At 41.8% G+C, this 22,172-nt stretch overlaps 1 protein-coding gene across 1 annotated transcript in view; it reads right to left on the bottom strand.

Moving 5' to 3' along the window:
• SPIRE1 (spire type actin nucleation factor 1) overlaps nt 1-22,172 on the bottom strand; it is a gene marked incomplete at both ends in the record, with an annotated part of 182,465 nt that overhangs the window by 74,286 nt on the left and 86,007 nt on the right. Inside the window, 1 exon segment of the mRNA XM_079717033.1 lies at nt 5,825-6,058. Coding sequence (XP_079573159.1) covers nt 5,825-6,058 — 234 coding nt within the window.

Raw genomic sequence — 22,172 nt, 5'->3', positions numbered from 1 at the left:
CTCCTTGAGTTGGCTTCTGAGTCCTTTTTACATAATTTAGTAATCTTGGATGGTCTGTTTGCTTTCTGGTATGACAAGATGTCCTAGGCTATTTTACACATTTCCTTCCCAGATCTGGAATTAGTCATTTCTCTAAGGAATTCTGGAATTCTTTTAGTAGGGAATGGTATTGAGCTGGTGGCAGCTGTGCTCACTGCTACTATGTGATTGTTGCTTTCCAGGTCTGTCTATGTGGTCACGTTTCTGATGCGGTAACAGTTAGGCTCAGTTTGCTTTGGATTTGAGGGGATTATACTTCCATATTCAGTTTTGTTTCATAATTATGTAAAATATTTATATGGTTTCTAAATCAAATCCACAGAATCAAGTACACTCATAGATGTGTAGCTTTAATGACTGTCCTGGTTTCTACTCTGGTTTATCTTTCCTCTTTTTTAAAAAAAAATATAAGCAAATACTTTATATATATTCTTATCCATACATTTTCTTAGATAAATGCTGGCATACTATACATAATTTTCTACACCTTGTTTTCTCATGTAAATGATATATCCTGGAGATCTTTCCGCAGCCCTTTTGATAGTGATATAGTACGCCACTAGTTGGCTGTACCACAGTTAATTCACCATTTCCCTATTAATGGACATCTGGGATATTTCTAGCATTCTGCTATTATAAATAGTGAATAGTTTTAGACATCTTAATATACTGTCAAATTATTTTATGTAAGAGCTATGTAAATTTACACTGAAGCTATCAATTACTGAGCAAAAAAAATTTACCATAATTTCTAATTTCAACAAAAGTAAATTCTTGCTTTCAAAAGAATGGCAGGGCCTCCCTGGTGGCGCAGTGGTTGAGAGTCCGCCTGCCGATGCAGGGGATACGGGTTCGTGTCCCGGTCTGGGAGGATCCCATATGCCGCGGAGCGGCTGGGCCCGTGAGCCATGGCTGCTGAGCCTGCGCATCCGGAGCCTGTGCTCCGCAACGGGAGAGGCCACAACAGTGAGAGGCCCGCATACCACAAAAAAAAAAAAAAAAAAAAAAAGAATGGCAAATGGTATTGCTTTATTTGAATTCCCTGATTATTAGGGGGACTGGATTGTGTAAGAGAACCAGGATCCACCAGGCTGAGTTCAGTGCCCCTCTCTGTGCCCTACAAGCCTCCCATGAACCAGTGCTGGCCCACCACTTTCATATGTTCAGATTATTCGTAAGGGTACCCCTTCTAGAAGGACATCCTCCACATTACAGACATTGCAAATTTTTATTTATTACAATTCTCTTACACATGGAAGTACAGTATCCTGAAGAGGGAAAGCAGGTTGCTAATTTACACCAAGGTGTATGGGCTAGTATGGTCCTAGACACCAGGTCCATAATATTTACCTCACTGGGGTTCATTTAACCCCAGTTAAGTTCATCTCCAAGCACCTGACAGAGCGCTCAGAACAAGGAAGGCACACTAAATGCTCCCTAAATATCTGAGAAGGTAAATGAATGCATGAGTAAGCTGAGACTTTTACATTCGTCTCAAATGAAGAACCTGCTCATATGCTATTCTCATACTAACTTCATTCATTTCTCAAACACTCCTTTCACTCTTCCTCTCCACACACTGTCTCACGTCCTCCTCTTCCATCATCCTAGCCCTGGTCTCCTTAATCTTCCTTGCCTGCATACTTCACTCTCCATCACCACCACCATTTACTTCACGTCTACAATCGCTTTTCTTTTCAACTAATGTTAACTGAAGGAATCTTTTCTAGGATATATTTATATATAAGAAAATAATTTTTAAGAATGATCTTTTCTTAATACTTCCTGTAAGGCTCCACTTAGTTCTATATGTTTCTCAACAAACAATCTGAAAGAAAAATATTTTAGGTGTTATATTCTTAATTTAAGAGAAGAACACATTCTATCGCTGACATAAATTTGTGCCTGCAATTTATTATGACCTATATGCAGTGGCAAAAAGCCTTGGAATGACTCAGAAAAAAATGATATATGTGTTTATACTTTACTTGTTTATATCCTGTTTTTCTCCATTACAATTAAGAACCATAAAAACAGGGACCAATTGTATGTTGTTACTGGTATATCCCTAGCACCTAGAAAAATGCCTGGCATATAGTAAGTGTTATTAAATTTTTATTCATGACAAGCACTATACTAGGTACTTTATATTAATTATGTTATTTAATTTAATCTGCACAAAACTCAATCAGGCAGATATTCTCTCTTTACATAAGAATAAGGATCGGGGGGGGCTTCCCTGGTGGCGCAGTGGTTAAGAGTCCGCCTGCCGATGCAGGGGACATGGGTTCGTGCCCTGGACCGGGAAGATCCCACATGCCGCGGAGCGGCTGGTCCCGTGAGCCATGGCCGCTGGGCCTGCGCGTCCGGAGCCTGTGCTCCGCAATGGGAGAGGCCACAACAGTGAGAGGCCCGCGTAACGCAAAAAAAAAAAAAAAAAAAAAAGAATAAGGATTGGGCTTCCCTGGTGGCGCAGTGGTTGGGAGTCCTCCTGCCGATGCAGGGGACACGGGTTCGTGCCCCGGTCCGGGAAGATCCCACATGTCACGGAGCAGCTGGGCCTGTGAGCCGTGGCCACTGGGCCTGCGTGTCCGGAGCCTGTGCTCCGCTACGGGAGAGGCCACAGCAGTGAGAGGCCCGCGTACCGCAAAAAAAAAAAAAAAAAAAAAGAATAAGGACCATAGGATTAAATAATCCAGGGTAAAACAACTGGTACAAAACTGGCAAAAACAGGGTTCCAATCTAAATCCTACCTGACTATAAACCTCTGAATTTAACTTCCTCTCATTCACTCAGTTCAAAGAATTTGGACAAGTCACACGCCTCTTTGAGCCTTAGTTCTTTCATTTCTAAAATGGGTATAACAATGCCAACCCAATACCTCACAGTGTTACCCTAAGTCTCAGATAACAATGGACGTGAAAGTAATTTTCAAGTGTAACACACCATATAACAAATTGAAAGACTGGTAGGAATAAACAACTGTTCGGGGGGAAAAGTTACACAATAAAAAGGTCTTGCTCACTAAGAATTAAAAACAAATTGTCTCCAAGTTCCTAAATATTCTATTATTTACATTATTCAAACTTAGTTTCACATTTCCACTTTCAACAAGGAGAAAGCATATATTTCTTCAGTTAATTCTTGTCTTCTCTTCCAACAATGTAAACAGGAGCCAATTTACTAATTGAAGATTTCAACCCACTGAGCAAATCAGAAACTCCTATGTGTCACTATCTGGCCATGAATAATGGGTTTTATGATATATAAAATTCAGTTTACTTGTCAAATGTTTCAGCAATTATTTTTCTTCTCATGTAGCTAAAAGAAATATTCAGAACATATTGTTACAGATGTGGAAATTTTTGCTGATCAGTTTTGGTTAACATAGAAACTAAGAAACAAGGGGTGAGTATATGATATTCTCCAATAAAATTCCTAAGAATGGAATTGGTAAACTTAGTTTTACTCCAATCTATAAAACCTTTCTAAAAAAGCATTTTAATTGTTTATTTTTCATATTATGATAGAAATAAGATAGGCAGAAGGGCAGACATAGTAGCTCAAATTAAAAAAACAATAAAACAGTGTAAGAGTTATCAGTTCAAACTGATGAATGTCCAAGAATCTTTGTTTTATAAGTTAACATACTGAATGTCATTGAGTAGAACTGTAAGATTCCAATAACTCTCCAGGCCTCATCTTCCAAATCTGTAATATACAAGAGCAATCTGGCCATGACATCTGTCATTTGACTGGTGCCAGGGTTAACCTACTGACATGGTTGGTTGGGTGGGTGTCCCCTCCTCCTTCACCATGCCCTGTTCCCCCCACCCCACAAACACCCACTAAACCACTACCAAAAACTGTTAGCTCAGTTTCAGAGGTATAGACAGTTTTGTTTCTTTTTTTTTTTTAATTTATTTTTTAATTTATGGCTGTGTTGGGTCTTCATTGCTGTGCGTGGCCTTTCTCTAGTTGTGGTGAGCGGGGGCTATTCTTCATTGTAGTGCACAGGCTTCTCGTTGCGGTGGCTTCTCTTGTTGCAGAGCACGGGCTCTAGGTGCTCAGGCTTCAGTAGTTGTGGCTCGTGGGCTTAGCTGCTCCGCAGCATGTGGGATCTTCCCAGGCCAGGGCTTGCACCCGTGTCCCCCGCATTGGCAGGTGGATTCTTAACCGCTGCCACACCAGGGAAGTCCCAGTTTTGTTTCTTAATGGAAAACTTTTTACTCCTCATTTATCACAGAATCAAGTATTTTTAGTTCCTTATTCACTTCATTTATGTTTTTTTCATTTGCATCATTTTTTAATTAGATTCCACATATAAGTGATATCATATAATATTTGTCTTTCTCTGACTTACTTCACTTAGTATGTTAATCTCTAGGTCCATCCATGTTGTTGCAAATGGCATTATTTCATTCTTTTTATGGCTGAGTAACATTCCACTGTATATATACACCGCATCTTCTTTATCCATTCATCTGTCGATGAACATTTAGGTTGCTTCCATGTCTTGGCTACTGTAAATAATGCTGCAATGAACACTGGAGTGCAAGTATCTTTTTGAATTATGGTTTTCTCCAGATATATGCCCAGGAGTGGGACTGCTGGATCATATGGCAACTCTATTTTTAGTTTTTTAAGGAACCTCCACACTATTCTCCATAGTGGCTGTACCAATTTACATTCCCAGCAACTGTGTAGAAGGGTTCCCTTTTCTCCACACCCTCTCTAGCATTTATTGTTTGTAGATTTTTTGATGATGGCCATTCTGACCACTGTGAGATGATACTTCATCATAGTTCTGATTTACATTTCTCTAATAATTAGTGATGTTGAGCATCTTTTCATGTGCTTTTTGGACATCTGTCTATCTTTTTTGGAGAAATGTCTATTTAGATCTTCTGCCCATTTTTTGATTGGGTTATTTGGTTTTTTGATATAGAGCTGCATGAGCCGTTTGTATATTTTGGAGATTAATCCCCTGTTGGTTGCTTCATTTGTAAATATTTTCTCCCATTCTGTGGGTTGTCTTTTCATTTTGTTTATGATTTCCTTTGCTATGCAAAAGTTTTTAAGTTTAATTAGGTACCACTTTTTTATTTTTGTTTTTATTTCCATTACACTAGGAGGTGGATCAAAAAAGATATTGCTGCAATTTATGTCAGAGAGTGTTCTGCCTATGTTTTCCTCTAAAAGTTTTATAGTATCCGGACTAACATTTAGGTCTTTAATCCATTTTGAGTTTATTTTCATGCATGGTGTTAGAGAGTGTTCTAATCTACAGATTCAATGAAATCCTTATCAAATTACCAATGGCATTTTTCACAGAAGTAGAACAAAAAAATTTTAAATTTGTATGGAAACACAAAAGACCTTGAATAGCCAAAGCAATCTTGAGAAAGAAAAACAGAGCTGGATGAATCAGGCTTCCTGACTTCAGACTATACTACAAAGCTACAATAATCAAAACAGTATGGTACTGGCACAAAAACAGAAATATAGATCAATGGAACAGGATAGAAAGCCCAGAGATAAACCCACGCACCTATGGTCAACTAATCTATGACAAGGGAGGCAAGGATATATGATGGAGAAAAGACAGTCTCTTCAATAGGTGGTGCTGAGAAAACTGGACAGCTACATGTAAAAGAATGAAATTAGAACACATTTCACTTATAGCTCAAAGTCTAAGTACTATTATCAAATGCTAAATCACCATTCAGTTTTTTAAAGTGAAATAACAACTCTTCAAAGAAAGAGGTACTATTGTAAACTTTACCTTCATGACATCTCTATAGGACCGGATTGCTGAGATTTTTCTCTTCTCATCTTCCTCCTCCTCCAGACCTTCATCTGCAGCCTCATAGCCCTCATCATTGCTGCCATCAGCCTCTACCGTGTTGGCCATGCGATCGATGAGCTGCTCCAGGGGAGGGCTTAATTCCCTTTCTTCATTCTCCTTCAAGCCATAGTCCAGTGCCTTATAAATAATAATTCCCAAAGATTCAATAACCTAGGAACATTAAGGAAGGTGGTTAATAGAGATGACTAAACATTTTTATAGAACTAACTGTAAGGCATAAAATATTTAGTATGATATAAGCTAGGTCTAATTTATTCCATTTCAGAAACATGACAAATCAAATTTGAAGAGATATTTAAAAGTCTCAACTATGCTTTTAAAAAAATCTCAGATGGAAATTTTTGTGTGATTTCTTCAAACTAGTATATAACACATACACAAACCCTTTTCATGTTTCTTAGATTTATATCATACACTAAAATCTGTATTCTCCATTTATATAAAATACCAACAATACAAACCAGGTTGATTTTCCACATTTCCAAAAGATATTTTTGAAAACGGACAGAGTTATCAAAGATCATATCCATTCAGAACTCTTATGGCAATGCTTATCTAATTAGGGATTTCATAGACATACCAAGGATCTGAGACTGAAAAATCAATGATTGGTAGCAGCTAACGTAAGCTTAAACAACAACAACAACAAAATCTATTAATAGCCATATATGTACTGCTCATTGAGTTCCATTCAGTTATTAGAAACACATATCCCTCATATGATGCAAACAAGTGAGAGACTTTCAAACTCTGAACTTTCAGTGTAGTGCATAGATAATCCTCCCTGTCACTCACCTCCACCACTACTATCTCCCAAGAAATACGAACCTGATTTATGAACACTGAATATACATCCCTGTCTACTATCACCCTGACAAATGCTTTGGGCTTTGGCCAATACAAGGAATTCCACTTTATTCCACAACACTACCTTCTTTTCTGCTCAGAAAAATCACAGATAAATAGCTGTTTTTAAAAAATTTTTACAATGCCAACAGCTCATTTTACCTTAGCTATTTTGGAGGGAAGAACACAGGAAATAAAGCCAAACATGTAGGATTTTGCCACTTTTACCACTAACCATTTGACTCAGGGCAAATTATTTATTTTAGTTAAATTATTTATTTTCTTATCTGTAAAATAGGTATCAATGATATCTACATCTCATGGGGTTTTGTTAAGGCTAAATGCATTTGTTACACATGGAAGTACTTAGTACATGACTTCTAATGCGTACTGAATAAATGTTATCTGCCCCCAGCTCACCCTTTTCCAATGTTTATCCAGTTAATATACAGACATGCATACATCATTCCTTCCCTTTATTCCATTTGTAGCCATAGTCAGTGCTGTGTTGTTGGTTTTTTTTTTAAGTTGTTTATTTGGTACCAAAGAAAAGGAAAACACAGAAGTTTTGACGATGAGTTAAATACATGGAGTCACTGTCAGCATATATTATAGCCCTTAAAAGCACTCAAGCATTCACTCAAAAAATCTCCACAAAATCTGAAATCTACCTTATCAAGTGAAATAATATTTTCTCAACACAAATTTCAAAATGAATAAAAGGCTTATAAATTCTCAGCTTCTAATTTTTAAATAATACTGGGTTGTTTCTTTGTAATATTTCTCATTGAAAATATGTAATATTTTCATTAGTTGTTTGTTTGTTTGTTTGTTTTGCGTGGGCCTCTCACTGTTGTGGCCTCTCCCATTGCGGAGCACAGGCTCCGGACGCACAGGCTCAGCGGCCATGGCTCATGGGCCCAGCCGCTCTGTGGCATGTGGGATCTTCCCGGACCGGGGCACGAACCCACGTCCCCTGCATCAGCAGGCGGACTCTCAATGACTGCGCCACCAGGGAAGCCCCTTTTCATTAGTTTTTAATGGTCTGACTGGAACTCTAACCACTATTTTCAAAGTTGTTTCGTGTGACAATGGATCTTCTGAGTTCCAAGTCAGCTGACTACTGTGGTCACCTCTTCTGGGGACCAAACCTCCCTCAACACCCCACCCCCATCCACCCATCTGTCCTGGAAAGGGTACCTGTTCTGTGTTTCCCTGGCAGAAGGTCCACACAGTCAGGGACTCTCTCACCACAGGCAGGTAGTACTTAGGGCAGGGATTTTACCTTTCAGTTCAATGTCAGCAGAGCCTGGCATTGTGATGTATGTGTAATAAACACCCATCGACTTGAACCTAGAGCAATCACTTTAACAATCAGAGCATCATAGCTAATATAATGAAAACCTTAGACATCAAGAAAAGTTAAATTATGTTCAGTACATTCTTTTTAAGGCTGAGAAGGATTTATTTATTTATTTACTTACTTATTTATTTGGCTATGCTAGGTCTTAGTTGCAGCACGGGGGATCTTTGTTGCCACGTGTGGGATATTTAGTTGCAGCACATGGGATCTTTCAGTTGTGGCATGCTAACTCTTAGCTGCGGCATGTGGGATATAGTTCCCTGACCAGGGATCGAACCTGGGCCCCCTGCACTGGGAGCGCGGAGTCTTAGCCACTGGACCACCAGGGAAGTCCCAAGGCCGAGAAGGTCTTAATGCAATTATTCTCGCACAGAAGTTACATTTAACTGAGTCTTACGTGCTTGGATGAATCTAGCCATCTATATCCCTACCCTACCCCCACCCGAGCTGAAAAAAAGAATCCACAGTAAATACCAACACCAATGATGGCTTCCGACCTTAGCAAGGACCCCAGAGCTGCCCAGAAAGCTTCATCCCCTTCCCCAATCAGGACTTTCCCTCAAGGGGCCGTCTGTTCCTCAACTCTGCAGACCTCCAACACCCCTTTTGCCTCACTGGGTCTCAGCTGATAACTCTCCTTCATACTCCACTACAAAGTGAAAGTCCCTAGATGAAAATGCACTCATTTTCCCACCTTCAAACGCATAATTTGATAGGCATCTACACTTACTTTGCCCTTCCTTCCTTTCACAGTGGAGGAAGTGTTTCTCTTCCTATCAAAGGTCAATCCCACTCTCCCTGAACCTCTCATGCCCCTCCAGCCACAATCCCGTTTCTGTGCTCCCTTTCCCAGCAAAGCTTCTCATAAGGGGCCGTCTTACATATACTGTCTCTCTTCTCTCTCCTTCTATTCACTGTTTAAGCCATTCCAGTCTGGCATCTAATCTTTTGAAGCCCCTGAAACCACAGGTAAAATCACAAACGATCTCTATATGCCAAAACTATTGAACTACTCTGTCCTCATCCCAAATGGCTGTTCAGTGGCATCAGACACAACTGACAACAGTCTTCTGTTCTAAGGACTCTGGACTTCTGATTTCCTCTCAACTCAGCAGCTTCTCCTCCTCAGTCTGCCTGTAGGTACCTTCTCCTGCAGCTGCATAAATGATGGAGTTCCTCAGAGTTCATGCATTCTACTCTCTTCCACGGTCTCCTGCAAAGTACTTTTATCCATTACCAGTTCTACAAATATGATATGTGCTCTGCTGTTTCCTTAACTTATATTTCTAGCTCAGAGAAACTTGTTGCCTAGGTAGCTGAAAGAGCCTAACTGGTCTTCCTTTCCCCAGTATCTCTTCATTTCTATTCATTGTATACAGTGATGCAGGATTAATCTTTCCAAAGTGGTTTCAAACTATTTAACCTAGCAGTGACTAAATCTGTATCAGTCAGGATTAACCAAATGTGTATTAGGTCAGGGCTCTCTAGAGAGAACCAATAGGATGTATATATTTATACAGAAAGCGATTTACCATAAGGAATTGGCTCATGCAGTCATGGAGACCAATAAGTCCCAAATCTGCAGGGTGAGTTAGGAGGCTGGAGACCCAGGAGAGCCGATGGAATGGTTCCCAGTCCAAAGGCCAGCAAGCTTGAGACCCAGGAGGAGCCAATATTTCAATCTGACTGCAAAGGCAGGAAAAAAGCCAATGTTCCAGCCCAAAAGCCATCAGGAAAAATTTTCTCTCTTACTCACAGGAGGTCAGCTTTTTGTTCTATTCAGGCCTTCAACAGATTGGATCAGGCCCATCCACATTAGGAAGGACAATCTGCTTTGCTCAGTCTACTGATTTAAATGTTAATCTCATTCAAAAACACCTTCATGGAAACACCTAGAATAATGCTTGATCAAATATCTGGGCAGCCCATGACTCAGTCAAGTTGACACATAAAACTAATTCCTTGTCAACTTGGCACTCATAAAGGTCTCCTTAAACCTTCATCACCAAAAGAAGACAATAACAAAGTCACAATTCCACCTAGCACGACACAACTCTCTCGTATACAACCAAAAATCACTAACCCCTTCACATGAGGATCAAAATCCTTGAGTGATTTTTACTCTTCTCCTTTGATATCCCACAAGTTTAAATGTAAAGTTAATAATACCTAAGTATTATGTATAAAATCAATACATCTTATGTTACATAACAAAGGGATCAGAGAGGGAAGAAAACAGAGATACTTGAGATACACATACATACATACTCAAACGAAATAAGGAGGAAATACTCATGACAATTGCAGTCCTCGGGTCTGTAACTGGTCATGTGGTCATAGATGGTATTTATAACCACCTTCTTCCAGTATCCATTCCACATTCCCTTTGCCTTTAGTAAGCACCTCAGTCGGTCGTGGTTCTTTCCTTGGTGGTGTGACATAAACCTTCATTCCTGCCATTAGTAGTCCTGCCTGGATTGGGTTGTGGTTCTCCCCTGGTTTTAATCACAGGGCATGGTAATTCTAAGAGACACCTTAAGGGCTCTCCTGTATTCCAGACATACTCTTCCTTAGCTCCACTGAGGAGGAGCAGCCCAATCTCCCCTTGGGAATCAGGGCCAATCACCCCAGACAGCACGGTAACTCCTTCTTTGCCTGCTGATTCACAGGAATGAGGAACCTGAAGTGGACGAGAAGCAGTCTTAACTTCCAATTCAATGGACTCATTGTTGCGTCTCCTGATGGAATTAGGACCTTCAGGCCAGCAGAGCAGAGCAGAGGCAGAGCAGGAACAAAAAGCAAAAATGTCACTGTGGGTCACTAGGGGCAATGGTGAGTGGTGGCCCTCCCATTTCTACCCCTTGATTCCTGACTTTGAGAAAAACAGCACCATATATTGGAGAACCCTGCCCCAGCCCTGCAAGGGACTGCCACCTAGCTGTCACTGTAACAGAGTCTTTCAAAAGGCCATTCCACCATTCTATCACGACTGCTGCTTCAGGACGGCGGGGAACAGAGTAAGACCAGTGAATTCCATGGGCAGGGGCCCACTGCCATACTTCATTTGCTGTGAAGAGAGTTCCTTGATCAGAAGCAATGCTGTGTGCACTCCATGATGGCAATCTGTAAGTCCATGGATGGGAGTTTTGGAAGAAGCACTGCATGAGGGAAGGTAAGTCCATACCCAGAGTCAATGTGTCTTCCAGGAAGGACAGAATACTGCCCCTTCCATGATGGAAGTGGTCCAACGTAATCAACCTGCCACCAGGTAGCTGGCTGGTCACCCTGGGGAATGATGCCATACTGGGGACTCAGTGCTGGTGTCTGCTGCTTCAGACTGAGCATCAGTGGTGGCCATAGCCAGGTTAGCCTTGGGTGAGTGGAAATCCATGTGTAACCCCCACCCCTGCCCCTGTAGCCACGTTCATGAGCCCACTGGGTGATGACAGGGGTGGCTGGGTGGTGTCCATACAACGGGTCATCCTATCCACTTGAATATTAAAATCCTCCTCTGCTGAGGTCACTCTTTGGTGAGCATTCACATGGGACACACATATCTTCATGTTTTTTGCCCATTCAGGGAGGTCTATCCACATCTCTCTCCCCAAATTTCCTTGTCACCAACTTTCCAGTCATGTTCCTTCCAAGTCCTTGACCATCAAGTCACAGCCCAGCAGGGATCGGTGTACAGTTGTACCTCTGACCATTTCTCTTTCAAGGAACAACCAGGTGCACTGCTGGAAGTTCTGCCCACCAGGAGGGCTTCTGCTCACCACTGTCCTTTGGGGGTGTCCCAGAGATGGGCGGCAGTGGTGCAGCTGGTGCCCACAGGCCAGGCAGAACCGTCTGTCTATCTGGCCTGAGTTTTCTCTTCCTCAGTCAACTGACTGTGGGCAACGCCCCATGAGGCCACAGGCAGGGACTGAAACAGAGAAGATAGTGTGGTCGGGTGGGGGGGGGCAACGACTCCACTCAAAACTAGCAGTTTTCTGTGTCACTTGGTAAATGGGCTGGAGTAGCACTCAAGTGAGGAATATGTTGCCTTCAAAGTCCAAAGAGGCCACCAGTCATTGTGCCTCTTTTTTGGTTGCAGAAGGGGCCTTGGAAGGGTTATCTTGACATGCCCCACACCACTGGACCCCTAGAAATTTCACTGAGGCAGACGGTCCCTAAATTTTTGTCAGATTTATTTCCCACCCTCTGACACACAAATGTCTTGCCAGTAAGTTTGGCAGAGTTGCTACTTCTCGCTCACCAGATCCAATCAGCATAATGTCAGGAATAATGCACGAGTGTGGTATCTTGTGGAAGAGAAAGGCAATCAGGACCCCTGTGAACTAAATTATGACACAGGGCTGGAGAGCTGATACACCCCTGAGGTAGGTCAGTGAAGGTGCAGTGCTGGCCTTGCCAGATGAAAGCAAATTGCTTCTAGTGGTCTTTACTGACAGGTACGGCGAGAAAGGCATTTGTCAGGTCAATAGCTGTATACTAGGCGCCAAGGGATGTGTAAGTTGCCCAAGCAATGAAGCCACATCTGGTACAGCAGCTGCAACTGGAGCTACCACCTGGCTAAACTTACAATAATCTAATGTCATTCTCCAAGATCCATCTCTCTTCTGCACAAGCCAAATAGGCAGGTTGAATGGAGCTATGGTGGGAGTCAGCACGCCTGCATCTTTCAAGTCCTGGATGGTAACACTAATCTCCGCAGTCCCTCCAGGAATGCAGCGTTGTTGCTTTTGGTGTACTACTTTCCTAGGTAGAGGCCACTCTGCTGGCTTCCACTTGGTCTTCCCCACATACCAGCCCTTACTTCACAGGTCAGGGAACCAGACCTGTGAGGATGTCTATGCACACCAGAACTGGAGATGACTGGGGAAATAACCAGATTAAGGATGGGTTCAGGAGCACACTGGCCTCACTGTGAGACAGATCTGAACTAAAACTCTAGTGATCATCCAACCTCCATAAGCGCTGTTCTAACTGCTATACTGAGGTCACATTTTGAGTCTCCTAGAATCAGTGTCAGTTCAGAGCCAGTGTCCAGTAGTCCCCAAAAGGTCTGCTTGTTTCCTCTTCTCCAATGCTCAGTTACCACGGTAAAAGGCTGTAGGTCCCTTTGGGGAAGGCTGGGAGAAAGATGAACAATGTAAATATCTGGCAGCATATTGGGGTCCTCTCCCCAAGGGGACCTCGACTCTCCTTCATTCAAAGGATTCTGGGCTTGTAAACGGCTCAAGTCTGGGAATTGATTGAGAAGCCATGACTCTCAGTTTTTATGATTCAAAAGTTAGACTTCTGTTCACTTAACCTAGAACTTTTCTGTTTATACCTATCAAGTGAGAATTTAGTGGGCTTCCTTCCTATCTATGTCACTTCTAAGAACACCATTATCAAGTAGCTAATGCCATAGGTCTCTGGGAGTCAGAGTATTCTAAATGCTGCTTTAAAAAATAAATAAATAAATGCTGCTTTGACTCCGCAGTGTATTATGGTGACCACACCCATCGTGCGTTGTGGGTGTGGCTAAGCGCTACCACCGCAGGATCCAGTTATTCCCATTGCCTTTAGGTTTCCCAATTCAGTGACTGCAGTCCCTCCTCTGTAAGATCTAACCTACAAAGAAGGATGATCATAAAGCTCTTCAAGGGTACCAGGGCCCCCCTCATAAATTTATTTCTCACAATCATGGTAAAAGCTGTGTCTTCTAGACATTCCCAGGGTGGGTGAGTAGATCTTAAATGACAAATCCACTCATACCTTTTTTCTCATCTTGCTATAACTTTTCAACCTAATTTTCTTTTATTATCACTCATGAGCGCTGTGATCCGAATATACTAATTTCTTATTCTTTCCTTTAAATGCTCTACACTTTGTCCCTATGCTAGTATTCAGCATCATTCCTACTTTCTACATGGTCTTTCCCCTGTATTTTTGTATGTCCAAATCCTACTCGTTTTTCCATCCCCCTACTCAAAGCAATCTCCTCCATGGAAGACTCGTTAACTCTGATTTTACCATCACATCACAGTCTCTACCTACACTTTTTTCCTACATGAAAACAGTAATTTCTTCTTCAGACTAGCCATGACATTGACTTACACCCTTATGTGCTTACGTTTCACTTTTTTTTAAAATTTTATTTATTTATTTATGGCTGCGTTGGGTCTTCGTTTCTGTGCGAGGGCTTTCTCTAGTTGCGGCAAGCGGGGGCCACTCCTCATCGTGGTGCGTGGGCCTCTCATTATCGCGGCCTCTCTTGCTGCGGAGCACAGGCTCCAGACGCGCAGGCTCAGCAATTGTGGCTCACGGGGCTAGCTGCTCCGCGGCATGTGGGATCCTCCCAGACAAGGGCCTGAACCCATGTCCCCTGCATCGGCAGGCAGACTCTCAACCACTGCACCACCAGGGAAGCCCACGTTTCACTTTTTAAACTTGGGTTACAGTTAATTATGTATATATCTTAATCCCCCAACAAGACTAAGCTCCTTGATGACAAAATCTTCTACGATTCATCTTCATATCTTAACATTATTTTATAAAGAGCAAAGACTCAATAGTTAATAAATGAATTAACCAAAATATAAATTTCTTCCACTCTTATGGAAGTGGACATGTACGGACAGCTGGATACAGATTTTATGGACAGAAGCCATGCCACCTAGTGGCATCCCAGCCCCAAACAGCTCTGAAACATTTTGGAGGGTCTCTTAACTCAAGGATAAACTATGTCCAACCTGGTTTAAATGTCCCAAACTTATTCACCATTCCCGATTTAAACCTGAGCCATGCGGCAGTCCTATATTTAAACCAACCTCTTAGAAACATAGCATAACAAGGCTGGGCATTATTAGACTGACATGTACACCAGGTGACTCACCACTTTCACGGACTAAGGGAACCTCTAGCCTTTTGTTAGAGAAGCATATACCTAGTTCTTCACACAGTCTTGAGCTGGGGATAAAGGGTGACCACCCAAAAAATAACTGAAACGTAGCAGTACATGGACATACCAGCTTGCCTAAATATATACTTATTTATACTAATTTTAGAAGCTCATTTTCCAAAACTTGTGGAAATGTTAAGAAAATCCAAGAGAAAGAGCAGTGTCAGATCTGAATATTAATCTGAGTCACCTGTCTCCAAACAGCTGGAAAATCATCACTCATGTCCTGTCACAGTGGCACCTCTAACATTCATTAAAGTGAGCAGGAAGTGCAGTATAAAACCTTAATGTTAAATGGAACAAGTGAAGCACAGAAAGCTGTGGTTTTTAAGCCTAACTGATTGACAAAGGGCGGGAGAAGAAGGTATTAAATAAAACCACACATTCCAAAATTTAAGGCTGCTCCGTCATGCCTAATTACCTCTCAGCTAGTGACAGGCGGCTATGAAGCCCATGGCTCTGGGGTAACAAGACACAGGAATGGAACTGCCTGGTCCCTGGCCTCAGATCCAGCCGTGCCGTCCCAAGGGCAGCCCCACACAGGACAGCAGCCCACGCGCTAACACCATGCTTCGTGTGACCACCCAAGGTTAGCTACAAGCCCACCAAACCCATATCCCATCTTCCTCTGACCACACCACCCTTCATCTAGCCCCTCTTCATGTTGACTTGTACTTCCTAAAAATATCTGAGTCTGTATCTGTCTCCTTTACTAAAATATAAACTTCTCTAGGACAGGGGTCAAGTATGATTCTTCCTGGTATTTGCTACAATGCCTAGCGCTTTGCTTTACACAGAGTATATACTTTAAAATCTTTGTTAAACATGTAAACTGCAGTAGCACAAAAGCCTTTAATGCCAAATCTGATGAAATGGGAATGACCCATATCAAGGGTGTCAAGCACAGCACCTGGCACTTGAGCTGACACCAACAAACAACAGCTGCTCTTGCCGTCACCGTCCTGCCTCACTGCCAAAAAACACCCCCCGCCGCCAGCCTAAAAATTAAAATAAAAAGTTTCTTCATCTCTTCAAGTCCCCTTGCCAATTAGACAAATGGGACTTCCTTATATCTGTATAGCATTTTATTAAGCACGTTTTCCTTTATTCGTCACAATCCTGTTAAGTAGACATTATCCACATTTTAAAGATGAGGGAACTGAGCTTGAAAGAGGGTCAATAAATTGCTAATCGTCAGACAGTTAACAAGTAACAAAGCCAGCGGGGACTCCAACCTGGCCTTGTTACATATGAAATTCCATACCCAGAATTCTACTATACCACAAAGCTTCACGTGTGAACATCTCCTAGTCTGCCAGTGTTTGTCTAAAATGTGGCATCCAGAATTAAATCCTATTCCATGTGCGGTACAATCATCAGAGAATATACCAAATGAGCACCTCCCTCATTGCGCACCACATGCCTCTATAAATACACCCTGTTTGCTATTCAAATTTCTGGTCAACTCATTAAATTGCTGATACCCTGGGTTTACAGTCAACCACAGTAGCCAAGTCAGAACCACCACATATTAGTTAAACATTTTTCTCTCTTAGTCTGCGTTTCTAAAGATTTTTTTTTAAGACATGGTAAAGGGTTTTACATTTTTCTCAAATCTATTTTATCCTATTTATTGTGACTAATCATTTTAGCTTAGGAAAATCACTTAAAATCTAGAGTCCACCATTTAATTCATTATCTATCACTCCTAAACTTACAAAACCTACCAATTTGGGTATGCCTTCTGAGGCTTCAGAAAAGTGATTTAAATATTAAATAGGAGAGTTCCAACCAAGAAGACCTTCAGAAAACCAGAGACATTTTTCCCATGCTGACATCGATTACAATCTACCTTTGTAAATACTGACCTGACACTTATCCATCTTGCTCACAAAAATACTACAAAAGACTTACTAAAATTTCCTGTTGCAATCTCTAAATACTAACTGTGGTACACTCATATCTAGTAAAACTTATCCCCCAAAAGCCTAGTTTTCTATTAGTTAATCTAGCTAATGTCCAGTGTACTTAGCGCCCTTCCCTTCACTCATTAATTCAGTCAACAGATATTTACTAAGAATTAAGTATATGTGGCGATGAAGGGATAGATGAGGTCTCTGGCCTTCAAAAAGCTTTTGTCCTAGGGAAAACAGATAATAAATAAGACAAATGATTGTGCTACACATTATAAAAAAAAAAAGGAAGGGTGTCATGAGAGCATAATTTAATAGGGAGCCCTAATCTAGTCTGAAGATCAAGGAAGCCTTCATTAAGAAAATAAATTTTAGGACTTCCCTGGTGATGCAGTGGTTGAGAATCCGCCTCCCAATGCAGGGGACACGGGTTCGATCCCTGGTCTGGGAAGATCCCACATGCCGCGGAGCAACTAAGCTCGTGCACCACAACTACTGAGCCTGTGCTCTAGAGCCCACGAGCCACAACTACTGAGCCCATGAGCTGCAACTACTGAAGCCCGAGCACCTAGAGCCCATGCTCCACAACAAGAGAAGCCACTGCAATGAGAAGCCCATGCACCGCAACGAAGAGTAGCCCTCGCTTGCCACAACTAGAGAAAGCCGCGCAGCAACAAAGACCTAACGCAGCCAAAAAATAAAGAAAGAGAGAGAAGAAGGAAGGAAGAAAGGGAGGGAGGGGGGAAGGGAGGAAGGGAGGGAGGAAGGAAGGGAGGAAGGAAGGGAGGGAAGAAGGAAATAAATTTTAAACTGAAACCTGAAAGGTAAGTAGAGTTAACCAGGATCAGAGGGGGTTAGAAAAGAAATCCAAAGAGAGAAAACAGTGAGTATGAGGGCCTAGAGGTCAGGAAGAACATGGAAGAAAAAGGGTAAGCTGGGAAAAAGTGAGAGAGTGCATGTACATACATACATTACCAAACGTAAAACCGCTAGCTAGTGGGAAGCAGCCTCATAGCACAGGGAGATCAGCTCGGTGCTTTGTGACCACCTAGAGGGCTGGGATAGGGAGGGTGGGAGGGAGGGAGACACAAGAGGGAAGAGATATGGGGATATATGTATATGTATAGCTGATTCACTAAGCTATAAAGCAGAAACACGTCACTGTAAAGCAATTATACTCCAATAAAGATGTTTAAAAAAATAAAATAAAATAAAAGGATAGTCTTTTCTTCAAGTGGTGCTGGAGCAGCTGGACATCCACATGCAAAAATATGAGTCTAGATTCAGGCCTTACACCGTACACAAAATTCACTCAAAAGGCATCACAGGGCTTCCCTGGTGGCACAGTGGTGGGGGTCCGCCTGCCGATGCAAGGGACACGGGTTCGTGCCCCGGTCCGGGAGGATCCCGCGTGCCGTGGAGCGGCTGGGCCCGTGAGCCATGGCCACTGGGCCTGCGCGTCCAGAGCCTGTGCTCCACGACAGGAGAGGCCACAACGGTGAGAGGCCCGCGTACCACACACAAAAAAAAAAGCATCACAAACCTAAAAGTAAAATACAGAACTCTAAAACTAAAAGATAGCGTAGGAGAAAATCTAGATGAGTTCGGGTTTGGTGATTTTTTAAAGATACAATGCATGACCCATGAAAGAGAAAATTGGTAAGTTGGACTTCATTATAATTAACAAATTCTGCTCCATGAAAAGCACTGTTCAGAGAATGAAACAACAAGCCACAGCTAGAAGAAAATATTTGCCAGATACATGTCTGATAATGGACTGGTATCCAAAATATACAAAGAATTCTTAAAACTCAAGAAGAAAATAACACTGGGAGTTCCCTGGTGGCCTAGTGGTTAGGATTCTGGGCTTTCACTGCCATGGCCTGGGTTTAATCCCTGGTTGAGGAACTGAGATCCCGCATGCCGCATGGTGTGGTCAAAAAATAAATAAATAAAAATTACCCGGGTCTTCCCTGGTGGCGCAGTGGTTAAGAATCTGCCTGCCAATGCAGGGGACACAGATTCGAGCCCTGGTCCGGGAAGGTCCTACATGCCGCAGAGCAACTAAGCCCATGCACCACAACTACTGAGCCTGCGCTCCACAGCCCGCAAGCCACAAGTACTGAAGCCCGCACACCTAGAGCCTGTGCTCCGCAACAAGAAGCCACCACAATGAGAAGCCCGCGCACCACAACGAAGAGTAGCCCCCACTCGCCGCAACTAGAGAAAGCCCATGCACAGCAACAAAGACCAACACAGCCAAAAATAAATAAAATAAAATAAAATAATTTTAAAAAAACGCTTAAAAAATTATCCAATTACAAAATGTGCAGGTAATCAGAAGAGATACCTCACCAAAGAAGATATACAGATGGCAAAGAACATATGAAATGATGCTCAAGATCATGTCATCACAACTCGTACCAATGTTTTCTTAGGTGAGTCTCCCAAGGCAATATAAATAAAAGCAAAAATGAACAAATGGGACCTAATCAAACGTACAAGCTTTTGTACAACAAAGGACATCATAAATGAAATGAAAAGCAGCCTATGGACTAGGAGAAAATATCTGCAAATGATGCGACTGACAAGGGCTTAATACAATCCAAAATACATGAACAGCTCATACAACTCAACAACAAAAAAACTTACAACCCAACAGAAAAATGGGCAGAAGACCTACATAGACATTTCTCCAAAAAAGACACACAGATGGCCAACAGGCACATGGAAAGATGCTCAACATCGCTAATTATTAGTGAAAAGCAAATCTAAACTATGAGGTACCACCACACGCTGGTCAGATGGCCATCACTAAAAAGACTACAAATAACAAATGCTGGAGAGGGTGTGGAGAAAAGGAAACTCTCCTACACTGTTGGTGGGAATGTAAGCTGGTGCAGCCACTATGAAAAACAGTATGGAGGTTCCTCAAAAAGCTCAAAATAGAGTTGCCATGTGATTCAGCAATCCCACTCCTGGGCATATATTCTGGACAAAACTATAATTCAAAAAGATACATACACCCCAATGTTCATAGCAGCACTATTCACAATAGCCAAGACACGGAAACAACCTAGATGTCCATCAACGGATGAATGGATAAAGAAGATATGATACACTCAATGGAATACTACTCAGCCATAAAAAAGAATGAAGTAATGCCATTTGCAACAACATGGATGGACTTAGAGATTACCACACTAAGTAAAGTAAGTCAAAAAGAGAAAGACAACTACCATATGATATCACTTATATGTGGAATCTGAAACATGACACAAATGAACCTATCTATGAAACAGAAACAGACTCACAAAGAGTACAGACTTGTGGTTGCCAAGGGGGAGGGAGGAAAGGATGGATCGGGAGTTTGGTGTTAGCAAATGCAAACTATTACATATAGAATGGAAATACAACAAGGTCCTACTGTATATCACAGGAAACTATCAATATATTCAATATCCTATGATAAACCATAATGGAAAAGAATATAAAAAAGAATGTTAAAAAAAATCATATGTCATCAGGCAGTTGCAAATTAAAACAATGAGATCCCACTATAAGCCTACTAGAATGGCTAAAATCCAAAACAGTGGCATCATCAAATGCTGTTGAGAATGTGGGGCAACAGGAACTCTCATTAATGGTTGGTGGCAATACAAAATGGTTCATTCAATGTGGAAGACATTTTGGCAGTTTCTCACACAACTGAACATGCTCTTATCATACAATCAAGCAACTGCACTCCTTGGTATTTACCCAAATAAGGTGAAAACTCATGTCCACACAAATGTTTAGAGTAACTTTATTCATAACTGCCAAAACTTGGAAGCAACCAAGATGTTCTTCAATAGGTGAATGGATCAACTATGCTAAATCCATACAATGGACTATTATTATTCAAAGAAAAAGAGAGCTGTCAAACTACAAAGACATGGAGGAAACTTAAAAGTAGATTGCTAAGTGAAAGAAGCCAATCTGAAAAGGCTAAATTCTAACTATATGACATTCTGGAAAAGGCAAAACTATGGAGAAAGTAAAAAGATCAGTGGCTGCTAAGGGTTGGGGTCGGGGGTGGGGGTGGGAAGAGATGAAATGGTGGAGCACAGGGATTTCTGAGGCAGTGAAATTGCTCTATATAATACATTAATGAGGGACATGTCATATTTATGTGTCACAACCCAACACAAAGAATGAACCCTAATGTAAACTATGGATTTTAGTTAATAATAGTAATAATAATGTATCAATATTGGTTAGTTAATTGTAACAAATGTACCACACCAATACAAGATGTAAATAATCAGGGAAACTGGAGGAGGAGAGGGATATATAGGAACTCTGTACGTTCCAACCAATTTTTCTGTTAACGTAAAACTGCCCTAAAAGATATAAAGTCTATTAATTAAAATTTAAAAAAACACAGTATGGCTTAAAAAATATAGTATTAGAGAATGGATCCAAAATGGGCTAGAGCAGCTGTGGTAAGATTAGCTAGGGGACTACTGCAGTAGTGTCCAGCTTAGGGATGATGGCTTCTTGGGCCAGGGTGATAAGAGTGGGTAGAAAGGAAATGGTGAGGATTTGAAGAGCTTTTGTGGGGGGATGGGGTGGAATGGATAACGGATAGGACTGGGCAATGCAATAAATGGAGGGAAAAGGAACCAAAGTGATTCCTGGGTTTCTAGCTTGAGTTAGTACAGAGAGTGGTACCATTTACTAACATGGAAAACTGGAGGAAAAAGAGTTTCTGAGAGAAAGGTAAGTTCAGACACCTATGAGAAACACAATCACAGGTGTTAGATAGGCAGCTATGTGGACTGCGAAGAGACTGTGAGCTGGGGTCATGAAGTGGGATTCCTTGGCAAGTAACTGGTCCATGAACTCATGAGAGTGTATGAGACAACCCCCGGAGAAAAACTACCCAAGAGATGGAGAACCAAACACTTAATGACTGGCCAGAGGACTAGACTGTAAAGGAGCAAGAGTATTGAGGAAGGGAGGGAAGGAGGAAATCAAAAGACTCTGATATCACAAAAATCAAAGAGAGAAAATACTTCAAGAAGGAGGTCATGGTCCTTTGCACTGAATGTGGATTAGAGGTAAGAAGAGGCCTAGGACACAGCTGCTGGATTTAGTGAGGCAGAGGTCACTGGTGACTTCATCAAGGGCAGTCTGGGTGAGTAAACAGTG

The sequence above is a fragment of the Hyperoodon ampullatus genome (assembly GCF_949752795.1).
Source record: "Hyperoodon ampullatus genome assembly, chromosome: 13".
Lineage (NCBI taxonomy): Eukaryota > Metazoa > Chordata > Mammalia > Artiodactyla > Ziphiidae > Hyperoodon > Hyperoodon ampullatus.
This window is presented reverse-complemented; position numbering and strand designations above follow the sequence as displayed.